Here is a 13,932-nt window from a genome sequence, read left to right as displayed (position 1 = left end):
GATGTGAATTAATACCTGACCTACCCCAAAGAATTCACTCCTCAGCAAGACAAATTTTTCCCTTCCAGTAGATCCTTGTTTTTAAATCTACTTCACATTAGTATGACCAACAACTATTCAACAGCTAGCAACTAAGCACCTAATGAGGACAATTTTCCCAGCCTTCATCACAAAGCTGACTATACTTTTACTACCTCTGTGGTCTTCCTGACTACAATCAACAGTGTTTTCAGCCACAGCCGCTACCCTTCCTGAAGTGGAATTCCATAAACCCCCCATTTCTGGAGCTAGTCCTAGACTGTAGCATCCTCCATACCAACTGAGCTTACCCAACATTAAGTTAAAGCTCTTCCTCTTTGAGTGCCTATGACTCACATTCAGATACACTCTTAAGACAAAGCACTTACAGAAACGAGTTTCAAAAAGCAGCCTACATACAGGTTGATCATACTCTCAGCTCTACCTTCCTTTGACAAGAATTTAGACAGACAGGCCTACCTGCTTCCGATACAAACGTGCTTTAGATTAATACCCTCAACGACTCTTCGCTTTTCTGCCAAGACTGTTGCTTTTTGACCCCACTCCTGCATGCACAGAACTTTTCCTGCCCTAAAATTGTCTCCTAGTAGCCATCCCCATCTGTTGGGGTTATTTTCCTTCCTGCTTGTTTTTCTTTGCAGCCCCTAATGAAGCAACCATCCCAGTGTCAGGTCAAAAGTGAATGTCCCACAAAGCACTTTCACCTTAGTCTTGGTCTCAGCCATCAAAACAGCACTTTTTGACAATGTTCCTGAGGAGGGTAAGAATCAAGTGGACATTACATACTACATAATCAGAATGACACTGGGGTTTGGGTGGGGTTTTTTTTGTTTGTTTTTGTTTGTTTGTTTTTGCACTGGCAGGTTCAGGCTATGAATCTCTAACAAACCTCAGCACTGCTACCAGTTCCTTTCCATTTTGTATTTTAATCATGCTTCTTATGCATGGCACATAACATCTGTTTTCATTGAATTTCACTAACTACTAAAAGAGCACAAGATCAACAATCAAGATCATTTTGAGTTCCATTCCTCTGCTCCAAAATACAACCTCCTTGCAAGTTCTTCCAATTTGGGGTCACCTGACAATTTCAGCAGTTCACTTTCTATTCCAGCTTCCAAGCCATGAATGAAAATACTGAGCAGAACAACGCCTAGAAGAGACTTCTTTAGGTCTTGCAGTGCTTTCCCAGCTTGCAAGCATATTCAACAATGACTTTTCTGCATATGCCATTCTTTAAATGTGTGTGGCTCAACCCCATGGATTTCACTTTTCCCATATTTCCCACATTTTCTCATGAGAAAAGTATTTGGGCCAGCATCGAAGCTATGCCAGAGTCAAGATACAGCACACTCACTGTTTGCAATGCTTTTAGTAATCAAAGCAGGGAGGTACTAAAGAGTCTTTCTGTAAGAGTATTATAGGAGCCAAAAATCTAGTTAATTGGAGTGAATTGGAGTTTACAAAAAGGGACTGTGTGAGCCAGCTGCAAGCAATGGCAAGGAACAGGAGTCTTAAAAAAGCCTGTCCCCTCCTCATAGGAGAGGATCCCCTCCATTACTGACTACAGTAACAACACTAAACCATCATTTTACCAATAGACATACTCAATATGATTGATATAATGATTAGGACACACCACTAAGGCAGATCCTCCTTCTGTCTGTCTTGGTCTTTCAGTATTTGACACCAGTAAGTTCATGCTCTTCACAACAGTAAATTTACCCAGAAAAATAATTAGTTTGCCTTTTCATTATAATTTAAGAATAAGCGTTTTAAAGTCAATTCTAGACAGTAGAATTATCACCACCGTTAGTTCCTGCAGGCTGGTCCATTTTCTTCTAAATTAAGTTTAATTTCAGTTCAGCAAGAGGTTAGGCTGCTGAAATTGGTTCCACCATGCTAAAACTGACATTATTAGCATTTGTTTCCAAAGAGACCATTTCAAACAGGTGGCTATCAGATTCCAATTAAGAGGAGAAAAAAGGCATAACAACCTCCACATTGCCCATTACCAATTTGCTAACAATTTTATTCTGCTTTCAGTTCCATGAGTTGCTCAAGCTTAGAATAAACATAATTCCTTTGAGATAAAAAGCTGCTGTGTGAAGTAAATGCCTGGTAAATAGGATTTCTCTCAACAGTTTAATGATGCTTTAGAGCTTTTTAAAGGAAGCCTACATTTATATAAATTCACATCTGCCACTATTCAGAAGCCCTGAGACACAGAATCAACAGAATTTCTTTGAGGTAGGGTGTTTATAGCCGCTGGCAGATGAAGGCAACAGGTCCTGCTGGGGCAAATTTGGGGTTGCACAGCCTATCTCTTTCCATACTTCTGCTGAAGGGTACTACTCCATACACAGCAAGTGGAAAAGGAACAAGTACTTGCTAGCTTCTCAGCAACTGCAGCTCACAGACAGGAATGTTAAATTGAAATCAAATGCAGTATGAATTAATATCCCATGCCCTCCCTGCCATAACAATAAAAATCTCTGTCAGAAGTATACAGTAGAAAGGAGGAGGAACCTCAGAGTGCCACAGCAAAATTTGCCCAGCAAATTTTGGTGGCTATTACATAGTAAAATGGAATACTCTCTCCATAGGGCTCTATACACTACCTTAAAACAGAAGCGCCTGGTCCCATGCCTCATTTACTATATGCTAATCAGGGTCCACAACAAAGACAAAAATCTTGATTTTCTCATGTTTTTTTTTGTAGCCTCTGCTGCAATAGCTTCTAAGTAATTCAAATACACTAATAAATTATTTTCACTGCATTCCTATGAGGAGAGAAGAGATTATTTTAGACCACTAGCTGAGCCAAAGAAAATATCCACTAATTTTGGGTGTCCAATTTAAGATACGCATGATATGATTTCAGTACATTAACATTATACAGTACTTAGTACATTCAAAGCATAGCTACCAGTGACCTACATAGCAGCTGTGATTGCTCAGCATTTCTACAAATCAGTTTTGAGAGCCTCCTGTTAAGCACCCAGAAAAAAAATGAGGAGCATAGTTATAAGTCCCTATGAAAGTTTAGTTTAAGCCACTTGACTTATACTACATCTGATCTCCATAACAGACTGGGCTTTACCTTTCCTTTCTCTTTCTGCTATTACCTCTTATTTCTCATGGCCCTTTCAATTTCCACAACAAATAAGTCAAGAATGTATAGTCCACAGGCTGTCCCTTGCAAAGCTCTATTTTGAGTCAAAAATAGAAACAGACCTGTAGAAAAAGAACATGCAACAATGTAATTAAGATTGCATAATGATGTATATGCTGACAGGGAGACATTTTTAAATATAATCTTTATCCTAACATCTTTTAGCTACAACTCTTCAAGTTTACAAAGTTAAGTAATAATTTTGCAGATCAGCTTTTAAAAAGGAATCAAAAGGGAAACTGTAGAGACATGTAGGTGAATTACCACAAATTCTGTTCTTCTGTTAGGATCTCTTCCTTTCAGCTAACTATCATTAGTAGGAGGAGTAGACTGACATTCTCCATGTAAACTGCTCTACGCTTTGCTAGTGGGTTGCAAATATATTTGTTAACAGTAAAGGAACAGTGAGAACTGGGCAGGGAAATAGACCCCCCCCCAAAAAAAAAGGAACAAGGTGATACAAATGTATCCATTTCAAATATTGAGATAAGTCATTCTTAGGGTAAGGGCTCATGAAAAGCTCTAGTTTGGGCACAGGCAGACCCTGAACCTTTGTCATTTATGTCTGCAGAGAATGGTTTAAATTGAAATATTTCAGACAGAGAGATAGCAGACATACCTATCTTGCAGATGAAAAACTTCTCATAATACAAGATTAATGAAAAGTGGCACTTGGTTTTGATAGCTAAGTATTGTCCAGTGTAAAAGTATATTACTAAGAAGATTCCTGATCTGCAACAGCTGAAAATACCCAGCTCATCTAATCCTCTTTTAAGCTTTGGTAATTCAGTCTTTTCCAGCCACCCAAACTGGCTTCTATTTCTTCCTTTTTCTGTCTTGCATCTTAAATACCAATGACTGTTAAGTTACAGGAAAGACATTAGGTAAAGAACAAAGAAATAAACTCATCCGGAAAGAACAAAGAAATAAACTCATCTGTTCTACACCACCTACAAAGCTAAGATGATACCTACCCACCCTCCTAAAAATACTCTATGTTTCCACAGCAGTAGAGACAAAAAGAAAGGAGCAATAAGAAAGAGCACAGCAGCAGAACTGCGTGCTGACCAAAAAAAGGGGACAGGCATGTTCTCCCAGAAAGTCCTTGTGTCATTGAGAACTTACATTCTTATGTTGTTTACTACATAACTACTACCATGTGGAGAAGTGGACACTTATTGCACCTCTGATTAAAAGCCAAACATTTCTTCCGTTAACTAAGGCACAGCTTTTAATTTTGTTAGGGCAAAATGCTAAAATAGCTAACTGAAGGGGAAAGAAAAATAAAAAAAAACACCAAGGAAACAGTATCGTCAATAATACCTGTGAAGGCATTCATTAGCTTTGGGTTGTTCAAGGTCAGGATTCCAATGCCATTCTCTTCTTTGGAAAGGCTGATGGATCCACCAGCAAATTGCTGAAGTTTCTTCTTTATCAATTCTTCTCGATAGCCATGAGCACAGTCATATAGTGATGCCCTTCTCTGTTGTATTATTCTTTCTTTTGCAGTCTGAAGTAATTTTTTCCACAGACAAGCTGCCATTTCTGGAAAGAAATAACACCAAAAAAAAAAAGAGATTTTCCTTTGAGATCCACCTCAGTCCTCTGACAAAAAGAGGAATAGGATGGCAGAAAGTAACACTGAGGTGAAGCAATCACAGAAATCTACAGAAACCTGCTCACCATAGATAGGATTTGCAAAATTCTTAGTTTAACTCTACCCCCACAAAGTTAAATAGGAAGAGTTTTAAGCAGTGATTTTAGTAGTTAAGCCAAAAATTAACATATTTTAAAATCTTTTCTTATAAAAATTATGCAAGAGTATTTGGGTGCAAAACAAGAAAGAGGCTCAAAAATTATAGTAAGACAATGATGGTTTCCACTACACCAGCTTACTCTGCACTAATCTTCCATAAATAAATAAATAAATATAAAAATAGAGAGCAAGCAAGAGAGAGAGAAAACCCATAGTTTTCAGAGTCTCCTTTTTTTCTGTAAGAAACTAGCACACAAGACCTTCCTGAGAGAAATCCTTGAGAACACAGAAGTTAAGAACAAAAGATCATTTCCCAGAGGTCATTTCCATACAGAGATTAGTTTCTTGTCACATAATCCCACTAGTACATCTTAAAACTATTTAGATCGTCTAGCCCCTGGTAGATATAAGCCTTTCTCAATCATTCTAATAGCTCTTGCTCCACTTTGAATTCATCTTACTTAAACACAGAACACCAGAACCAATATAGTGTTCCAAAGGAGGAAATGTGTACAACAGTATTATATATTGAGCATTGTACTTGCCTTTTATACAGCTACATAATATTGGTAGTCCATTTCTATGTACCAGTGCATCCATGGCTTATTCCTCTGCTATTCCCACCCTACAGAGTGCCCATGTATACCAGGAAGTAACAAGAAGTCATTACCTAATGTCTGCATAAAATATTATTCTTGAACTGTGGCTTTGCTGAACCTTCACAGACCACAGAAAAAGGTTTTATATTTAAATCTTGCAATTTGCTAGGCTAGTCCTATCTTTGCCCCAGACCCCTTTATAATATATACAGCTGTACAGAGGACATGGTAGATGCTCACTTTTTGGGGAACTGAGAAAAAGACCTTCTCTGGCTTTAGTCTTATTTTGGCAGAAACAAGATTTTTCCAAGACTGGCAAGAAGTTTCTAGAAAGCTTTTCTAAGGTGAACCCAGAACAAAAGACATACTCATCTGAGACAGAATTCGATGACAGCTAGATATTAATGCTGTGTCCAGGGCTTCTTACAATAAATAGAGTGAAATTCTGAAAAATATATGCTATGTACACATACACATGAATAAGCAAACACACATTAAAATACATACACAGATAGAGTTTAGAATGAAAGAAGTGAACAATCCTGAGGGGTGCATTTATCTTGTAGCTAGCAGCACTATCCTATACTACAGTGGAAAATGCTTCCATTGGGGCAGGTATAATTCTCATCTAAACGGAGAAGGAGTTTGCACAGCAACCACATCAGGCAATGCCTGCATGTTCAGCGCAAAAACTTGTAAGGCTTATCCAAATCTATGCATTATGATGTGAATACACTGTAGCAGGTAAAGGGATTATTTTTTAAACTTCTAGTGAAAGACACTGGAGAGTCTTCAGAGTTCCTTACAAAATTCAAGGTTTTAATCTGTCATGATCAACTGTTTTCTAAATTCAAGTATAAGGTAATAAAAGTAATTAAAATGCAACCAAGTTAACATCTGATTGAATACAAGATTCTTGAATTCATAATTGACATCATCACGCTGCTTCTGCACCTAAACACTCCCTATCCATCCACATTCTAATATTATCTGCAACATTTCAGCCATTACCTTTCAGAGCTTTTAAAACTACTTTTATTGGTAAAATTTTAAGAGTGAAAGCACATTTCCAAACCTGGTTTCCTAGCAAAATTCTTCTTTTTATATTCAGGCTCTTTATTTCTGACATCATCTCACACAGCAAGGTAGCAGAACACTAAATAAATAAATAAGGTGCATAACTGAACAAAGTGACAAATTTTGTTAATTCACTCATCCTCAATTTACTGCAATCGACATTCACCAGTGAAAATAAGCTGTTGCTCTAAAACTTCACTAGTCATTCTCCCACATGCATTCATGCAATAAAACCTTTTGTCCAGCTACTAGCTTTTGTTCAAGAAAAAAATGAACATTAGAAACATGAATAGTGCAGGCTCTCATTGCAAAGTGCAGCACAGCAGTAACAGAGATTGCATGGGGCTCTCCTGTACTATGCTTGATTTGACACAGAGCAATTAGTTCCCAATTTTTAACAAATACAAAACCTCCCCAATCTTCATAAGATGACAGACTAGATTTAATTGTCTAGAAACCCACAATGATTGGCTTGAAAGCAAAAAATCTGTTCTCTTAACCTAACTCCCTACCAAATTATACTTGTTTGATCACTTTTATACTACTTCAGTTCTACATGTCAAAAAATGTACAGAGGAAAACAGACTTAAAATATGGAAATTTTATTCCACGAAAAAAGAGTCTGTCATTTTTAACTGCGTGGTTATATGTACTAGCAACTCTTTAATATTATCACTATGGTAATAAAGAGCCTCAACAAGTGAGGGATTAGAAAACAAATTGGACATCATTGCCTGCTGATCATGAGTCATAATTAGTGATTCATGCAAGGTATTATCATTGAATAATTTTTCCTAAAACCATCTCTTACAGTGCTGGTCAGTGCCAACTACTTTTTTTGTTTGTTTGTTTTAATAAATAAAAGATTATTTTAACAGCTTAGTCAGAGAAAGCTAACCACTTAGGAAAAGCATGATATTTAAGCTTCAGCTCTCCCAAACTAAAGAGATTTCTGCTGATCTCTGAAATTTTGAAATTTTGTCAGTCAGTATGGAGCACTTGCAATCCACTGCCTGACAGAGATTGATTTTCTTGTACCATAAGTGAAAGCAATGCAAGAAAGATGTTGCAGTATCAGCATAATGTTGTAGGACAAAGAGACATTTATCATATTAAAATTTTGGAATTTTCAGTTTAGCATAAAGTAATTATATCTGTTTAGATACATTTCCAGAAATGAAGTTTTAGTCTAGTTTTTAAAAGACAGACATGCTATAGCCACTAACATCTCTGGTGCACTTAATTTAAGCATGGTTTTTATAGTGACCAAATTTCTGACAGTATTGGAATAATAAACAGTAGGGAAAACTAGTATTTCTCAATTGTTTTAAAAACTGCCAGAGCTTTAACATATCGCTGGTGACAACTAAGAGATAAGCAATAATTGTTCTTTCCACAATCTCTAGTTACATCTGTAACTGTTATTGAACCTCTAACATAAAATAATTTTTTTAATCCATTCAGCACTCACATGACTTTACATTACCCTTGCCTGTGGGCTAGCAGATCACTGGTTAAGCTGAACATATACCTAAAACTTCAGTATCAAAGCAATGATACACTTATGCAAGAACAGTATGTGTGTTTATGTGTGTGTGTATATATATACACACACACACACACACACTGAAAGACACACATATACACACATACACAAAAATACGCATCAGAGGCCTGGTAACTGCCTAGTTAATGTTCAGCTCATACAATGTTAAGAAAAAGATGATGGGGGGGACAGGGGGGAGGACGAAACACCAGCACTGATTTTCCAACTGAGGAGATTCCATGGGAAACTATAAACCCCAACTCACACCCAAATACATTTGTTCTTGCTTTACACCATCGTTCAGTTGCAACCCCAAGTTTTGTCTTCTAACACACTGTATCAAACAGCAACCTTTGGCAATATTGCCAACTGCTGCCAAAAAGCATAAAAATAATAGGAAAAGAAAACAGCATAAAGATAGGTGGTCAGAGCAACCTCCTGAGTGGGTAGAACTAAGACAAACCAGGGAAAATATGTTGAGAGCCCAGATGAGCATTTGAGCTGCACGCATGAAAAAGATAAGCTGCATTAGAGAGCATCTACACAGAAATAATCAGCAAAATCAAAATATGCAAGCAGGGAAAATTCCAACTCAAAAATAGTGCCTGAGATATCGACACAAGTCACTGGATAAAAAATGGGGAGAAGAGATGTGGGGATGTGTTTTTATCATGCCAAGCTTACAATGACAGGCCAGTCATCTGTGATACATCAGAGAAACAAGCATGCCCTTTTGTTTGGGGCAGGAAGTGTCAGGTGTGAAGGGCAAATACAGATCTGTGAGTCACCTGCAAAGAGACAGCAGCTGAAATTCTGGTTTTGGATAAAGATATCCTGAGATGAAGTGCAGCAGGGAAGAAAAAAAAGGAAAAAAAAAAGGAAAGGACATTGCACACAAAATCCATAAACAAAATCTCAGGGAAATGAAAATATTTAAATGACATTGCAAAAGAACAATTAGAAAGGTGATAGCATGACCAAGAGAAGGCATGTCACTTCTGTGACACTGCCAACAGCATTAAAGGCAGCTGGCAGGTCATGAAACACAGGAGAATTTGACTAGATGAAGACCTCCAACAGGAGCAATTTCAGTGACAAGCACAGAAGCGTGAAGGTGGGAAACTGAGAAAGGGATAGAAGATGTCAGCTGAAGATAAGATGATCAGGATTCATGGTTCAACCCTGTGTGTGCCCGTGCATGCCTTACCAGCCACTGTGGAAGGCATTCGTTTGTACTAGAGAACAATGAGTGATTGTCAGATGCTGCACTCTGTTCCACAGCGATGGACTAATGAATGGAAAGCAAGTGTTGACCCAACGCTGAGAACTGGCACAACAGACCTTATAATGTGAAAGCAGAAAAAAGAGCAGAGCAGGAAGGCAAAAGATAACAAAAGCATGAAAATAGTCCATCTGTAGAAAAAAAGGAAGGTTGAGAATGGGTGATAGTCATTAACACCAACTGGCTGAAACCTGGGACAATGGGCTGGTCAGTGACTGGAGGGGGGGGAAAGAGTTCTTTGACAGAGAGAAGGAATTCAGCAACAGCAAAATCAAACAGGGAACAGCACTGGATGAAATTCTAGTCAAGGGAATGGGCCTCATAGGGACCAGAAGTCATGGACCATGACTTCAGACACAAGAAAGGTGAGGGAAGGAGATATCACTCTCCAAGATTCCTCAGCAGCACGGGCTGAAGAGGTCACTGTTGCTAGCTGCTTGTCACCACCCCTCACCTGAAGGTTACAGAGACACCCACCTACCTCACCTGCTTAGGTATCACTAATTCCTTAAGTCAAAAATGGGTTAGATCAACTTAAACATGTTATATAACGGGTCCTCCCAACTCTAATTACCAGCTGAGGCAAGCTAAGGGCAATCACATCACCAGCTGGCTTACATGCAGTCGGAAGAAAGCAGAGAGCAGACCTTAAGCAGACTAAGAGGTGTAGCTCATGCCTTTTTCAAGCTGAGGTGGCTCCCAAATTTGCCGAACCCCACTCAAATTTTTAGCACATTATCTCTGGCACCCATATTGTAGAAAACGGACAAATAAGGTTAGATCAATAATCCCTCTATTTCAATGTGAAGATCCTTAAAGAGCTTTGCAACCCCTCTAAAAATGGGCTAGAAGTAGCTAGTATTATAAAGGACTGCCTTTTAGTCATTATGCTAGAGAACAGACAGTTCTGCCTCCCAGTTTCCAGATGTCAGCATTAGAAACAATGTTTACTTGTCCAGAAGCTAAGAAAGCAAGAACTGAGAAGATGTCCAAATAACTTAAATTGTTTCAAATTAGGCATAGATGAAATAAAAAATAAATTGTGGGAAAAAAACCTTTTAAAACTACAAGTTAAAAAAAAATGGTGGTTTCAGTTGTTTTTCCTTTCATCTTGTTTATCATTTACACCTCTTCCCTGCTTTCATCCCTATTTTCTTTCAGCAGACACCATTGCTTCTGAACAGCTCAATTTTTTGAATGGCAAGCTAAGTGTTTTCTAATTTGTTTATTCACTGTTTACTTTTGTATTTTTTTAAATGCTCCCTGCAGGCTAAGGTTTAGACCTGTATTGTCTCTGTTCCTAACCAATTACAGTCTCTTTTAATTATAATTTAATTGTTTTATTATTTTTCCCCCCCAAGTTAATTTCTTTTCAAAGTCATCTCAAAAGTGTTTCCTTTGCAGAAGCAATGCTGCACTCCAGACGATTATCAGAAAAGGAGCAGCATCATTTCCATCGTTTCACTCCCTTCAAGGGCCTGACTGTCTCTGTGCTAGAGAGAAACTGCAGCAGCTTAAGAGTGGATGCCCCACGTCTCTCATTGAAATACAGGTGTGGAAAGCTGAAGCCAAAGTCTACAAGCACTAAATTCCTGCCACAAATTCACCACAGTTCTCTTGCACTGTCACCTGCCACAAATTAAATTACATACAGCAGTCTTCAGGCCAAAAGAAGATAATTAAGCTCTTGTCATAGAAATGTGTTTAACTGGTTCAAACTTTGCACTGTTGTAAGATCAGTTAAAAAAAAAAAAAAAATCACAAAAACATACTCATGGCCAGTGAAAGCTGTGGCCTTCAAGGATGCAAAAGAGCTGCCAGAACAGGTTTTTCCATAAATACACATGACACCACTTAGTAACATTTGGGTTTGGTCACATGGGGAGTACAAGACACAAATTTTGCAGCAAAGGTCATGCAGAAAGAATCTGTCATCTTCAGCAAAAAACACACAGTACCTTTATTTTTCAGAGCTTAGATCTAAAGAGGTCCAGTTTGCCTCTGTTAGTGAAGGACCCTGTACAAGGGTGACAGAAAATAGTGTCAAGTTCACATAAAACTCAATTGTTCATTAGGTACCATTGGACACCTTTAAAATGAACAAATATGCTACTTCACAGGAATAGAAATGACCATGGCCAACTCACCATTTGCTTTTTAGTCACCAAACAGTTATTGATTAAAAGCACAAAAACGCATTCATCGTAGCTATGACTCCAAATACTGATGCTTTCCCAAGGATGAATTTGCCTAAAAGTTTAAGAGGTTTCAACATCAAGCAGTGCTCTGAACTCCATTCAGTGCACCGCTCTTTAGTGTTGCTCCTGTTACCATCCGCATTACAAGTAAACGCCCCTGCCAACAGCAGCAGCATACCTGCACCCTGCCCGTCACAACCAGCAACGCAGTGCACTGCTCACCGCCACCTCCTCTTCCCAGTGTGGTAGCAGGGGCACTAACAGGAAGGGGCCTGAGGGTTTGCCCCCTGCCTCCTCGGCCCTGCATGATAAATTTTGGAGGGCAAAACCATGCTGTGCAGCATTACCCTGGGATGCAAGTGAACTTTTGGGAAAGGGGGGGGGGGGGCAATACCCCTTCCTCAGCTGAGGCTTCTTGCTGTTGACCTTACAGCAGGCCAAAAGCCCCACAAGGGCGCCGACACGGAGGCATGCCTGTAGCGCTCGGTCTGATTTAGGAAAACAATCTGGGCACTGACAAGAAAAAAATTGCTGCCACCAGCCTCAGGAGAGCGGGTCCTTGGGGGCCGGAGGCCTCCCCCGCCCCGACCCCGCTGCGACCTGGGGCCAGGCCCCCCCCGCCAAGCCCCGAGGCCCTGACCGGGCCCAACGCGACGCCCTGAGCGACGCCTCCCTCTTCCCAAACACTCCCGGCACCCGGCAGGCCCCAACCCCCCCCCGCCGGGGCGAGGCCGGGGGGAAGCGGAGCCCCGCGGTCGGCACTGACCTGACCTGACCGGCCCGCCCCGGCCCAGCCCCGCCGTCCCCGCACGGGGCGGGCGGTGCCGCGGGGAAAGCGGCCCCGCCGGGAACCACCGCCGCGCCCCAACGTGCCGTGCTGGCCTCACGGCAGCGCTACGTCACTGGCGCGCTCGTGTGACGTCATTACTTACGGGCACCCTCGGGCGGTATAAAGTCAGTCTGAACTTCAGCAGTTTGGCTGCAGAAAGTGCTTGTTAGATGTAAGGGTTACTAAGTAACACATAAGAAAAAAAAAATTTTTTTTGCACTAGTGGTCTACTTTGCCAATATTGCAACAACAAGCAGAATTTTTATCTAAGTCAACATAATTAATTTAACCTCTCTGTTATTCTGGACCTATGTCTCACCTCATTTAGCTCAAATTATGATACATGCTTCTGCCTGAAGAATTCAGCCCAGAGCGAAGCAACTGTTCATTAACGTTTACAACATTGTTCCACCGAGGTGCGAGGCCCTGACTCTCCGCCCACTCGCACAGTTTACTTTTGCAAGTGCTGCGCTGTCAAAAGGAAGGGGAACTACTGCCTTACTCGCACCAGGGTGAGGAGTGACTCAAGTTCTCCACGTTCACCTGTATGTCTGTTTTGTGTGCTGCTTTACATGTGTGCAGCTACCAAAAGAAGCAGTCCTGGCCACTGTCTCCCAAACGTCGGGTCTGGCTCGCCTGCACCAGCACTCATACAGAGGGATGATAATGCCAGCTCAAAGCTATCCCTGCATGGAAAATGATTAATCTTTAAGCTGGAGTTTCATGTAAACACACAGCTGACATAAAACTTGCACTGTCATTTACAGTCCTGCCTTCTCTTTCCCTTGGTTTCCAACCCTGTGTGCTTGGTTTTCCAAACCTGTGTGCTATCATGCCAGGAAACAGATCAAGGGAAAATAAATACTTGCTTTAGTGCACATCACTTTGGGTATTCAAAGCAATACGCAAATATGAACCAGTCTTCATTGCTATCTCTTTGTTAGTACACATATGTAAGATGACTCAGTTTTAAGGATTTGTAGCATGGATGAAAGATATTTGGATATACTTCTCCACCTTTATTAAAGCTGTTTTTCAACCCGACTGTCAATACAAATGTCCTAAAGTTGTTCTAGTTGATTAAATATTATGATTGAAAATACAAGGGATTTTGGTTAAATTATACCTTTGGAAAAAAAGAAAAATCTTTGCACTCTGAACAGATATTTTTAATTTTATATCGTTAAGGATATAAATATCCTGTAAGGATAAGGAATATTCTAGTCCCAGGTGGCAATATCTTTATACAACAGAAGGATTCATTCCCTTATTACGACTCTTCCAATACAAACAGAAATATTGCAGCAGGTTGGCCTGACTCTTATTTCAGTGTAAAGATTTTTTTCTCTCCTGTTCACAGAGAAGAGATTTTTCCAATAGGATTCTGTCCTGTATTTGTTTCTGGAAAACCTTAGTCCCAAGTTGAAATGG

The 13,932-nt window shown here is 39.9% G+C and overlaps 1 protein-coding gene across 5 annotated transcripts in view; it reads right to left on the bottom strand.

Moving 5' to 3' along the window:
- The window catches only part of ECHDC1 (ethylmalonyl-CoA decarboxylase 1), a 45,178-nt gene extending 32,638 nt beyond the window's left edge, over window positions 1-12,540 (bottom strand). Inside the window, exons 1-6 of one of the 5 annotated variants that reach the window (XM_067293753.1) lie at window positions 12,439-12,540; window positions 11,622-11,724; window positions 11,433-11,491; window positions 6,645-6,725; window positions 5,938-6,014; window positions 4,538-4,759 (exon numbers count right to left, since the gene is read on the bottom strand). In XM_067293753.1, the coding sequence (XP_067149854.1) occupies window positions 4,538-4,759; window positions 5,938-5,941 (226 nt within the window). In that variant the 5' untranslated portion in view covers window positions 5,942-6,014; window positions 6,645-6,725; window positions 11,433-11,491; window positions 11,622-11,724; window positions 12,439-12,540. Of the gene's footprint in view, window positions 1-4,537; window positions 4,760-5,937; window positions 6,015-6,644; window positions 6,726-11,432; window positions 11,492-11,621; window positions 11,725-12,438 lie in introns of those variants that run through there. The other 4 variants (XM_067293754.1, XM_067293755.1, XM_013959003.2 and 1 more) reach the window with 4 other exon arrangements.
- Between the last annotated feature and the right edge of the window lie 1,392 nt (window positions 12,541-13,932).

The sequence above is a fragment of the Apteryx mantelli genome, chromosome 3, assembly GCF_036417845.1.
Source record: "Apteryx mantelli isolate bAptMan1 chromosome 3, bAptMan1.hap1, whole genome shotgun sequence".
Classification (NCBI taxonomy): domain Eukaryota; kingdom Metazoa; phylum Chordata; class Aves; order Apterygiformes; family Apterygidae; genus Apteryx; species Apteryx mantelli.
Note: the sequence above shows the minus strand (reverse complement) of the source record. Positions and strands in the feature narration are given on the sequence as shown.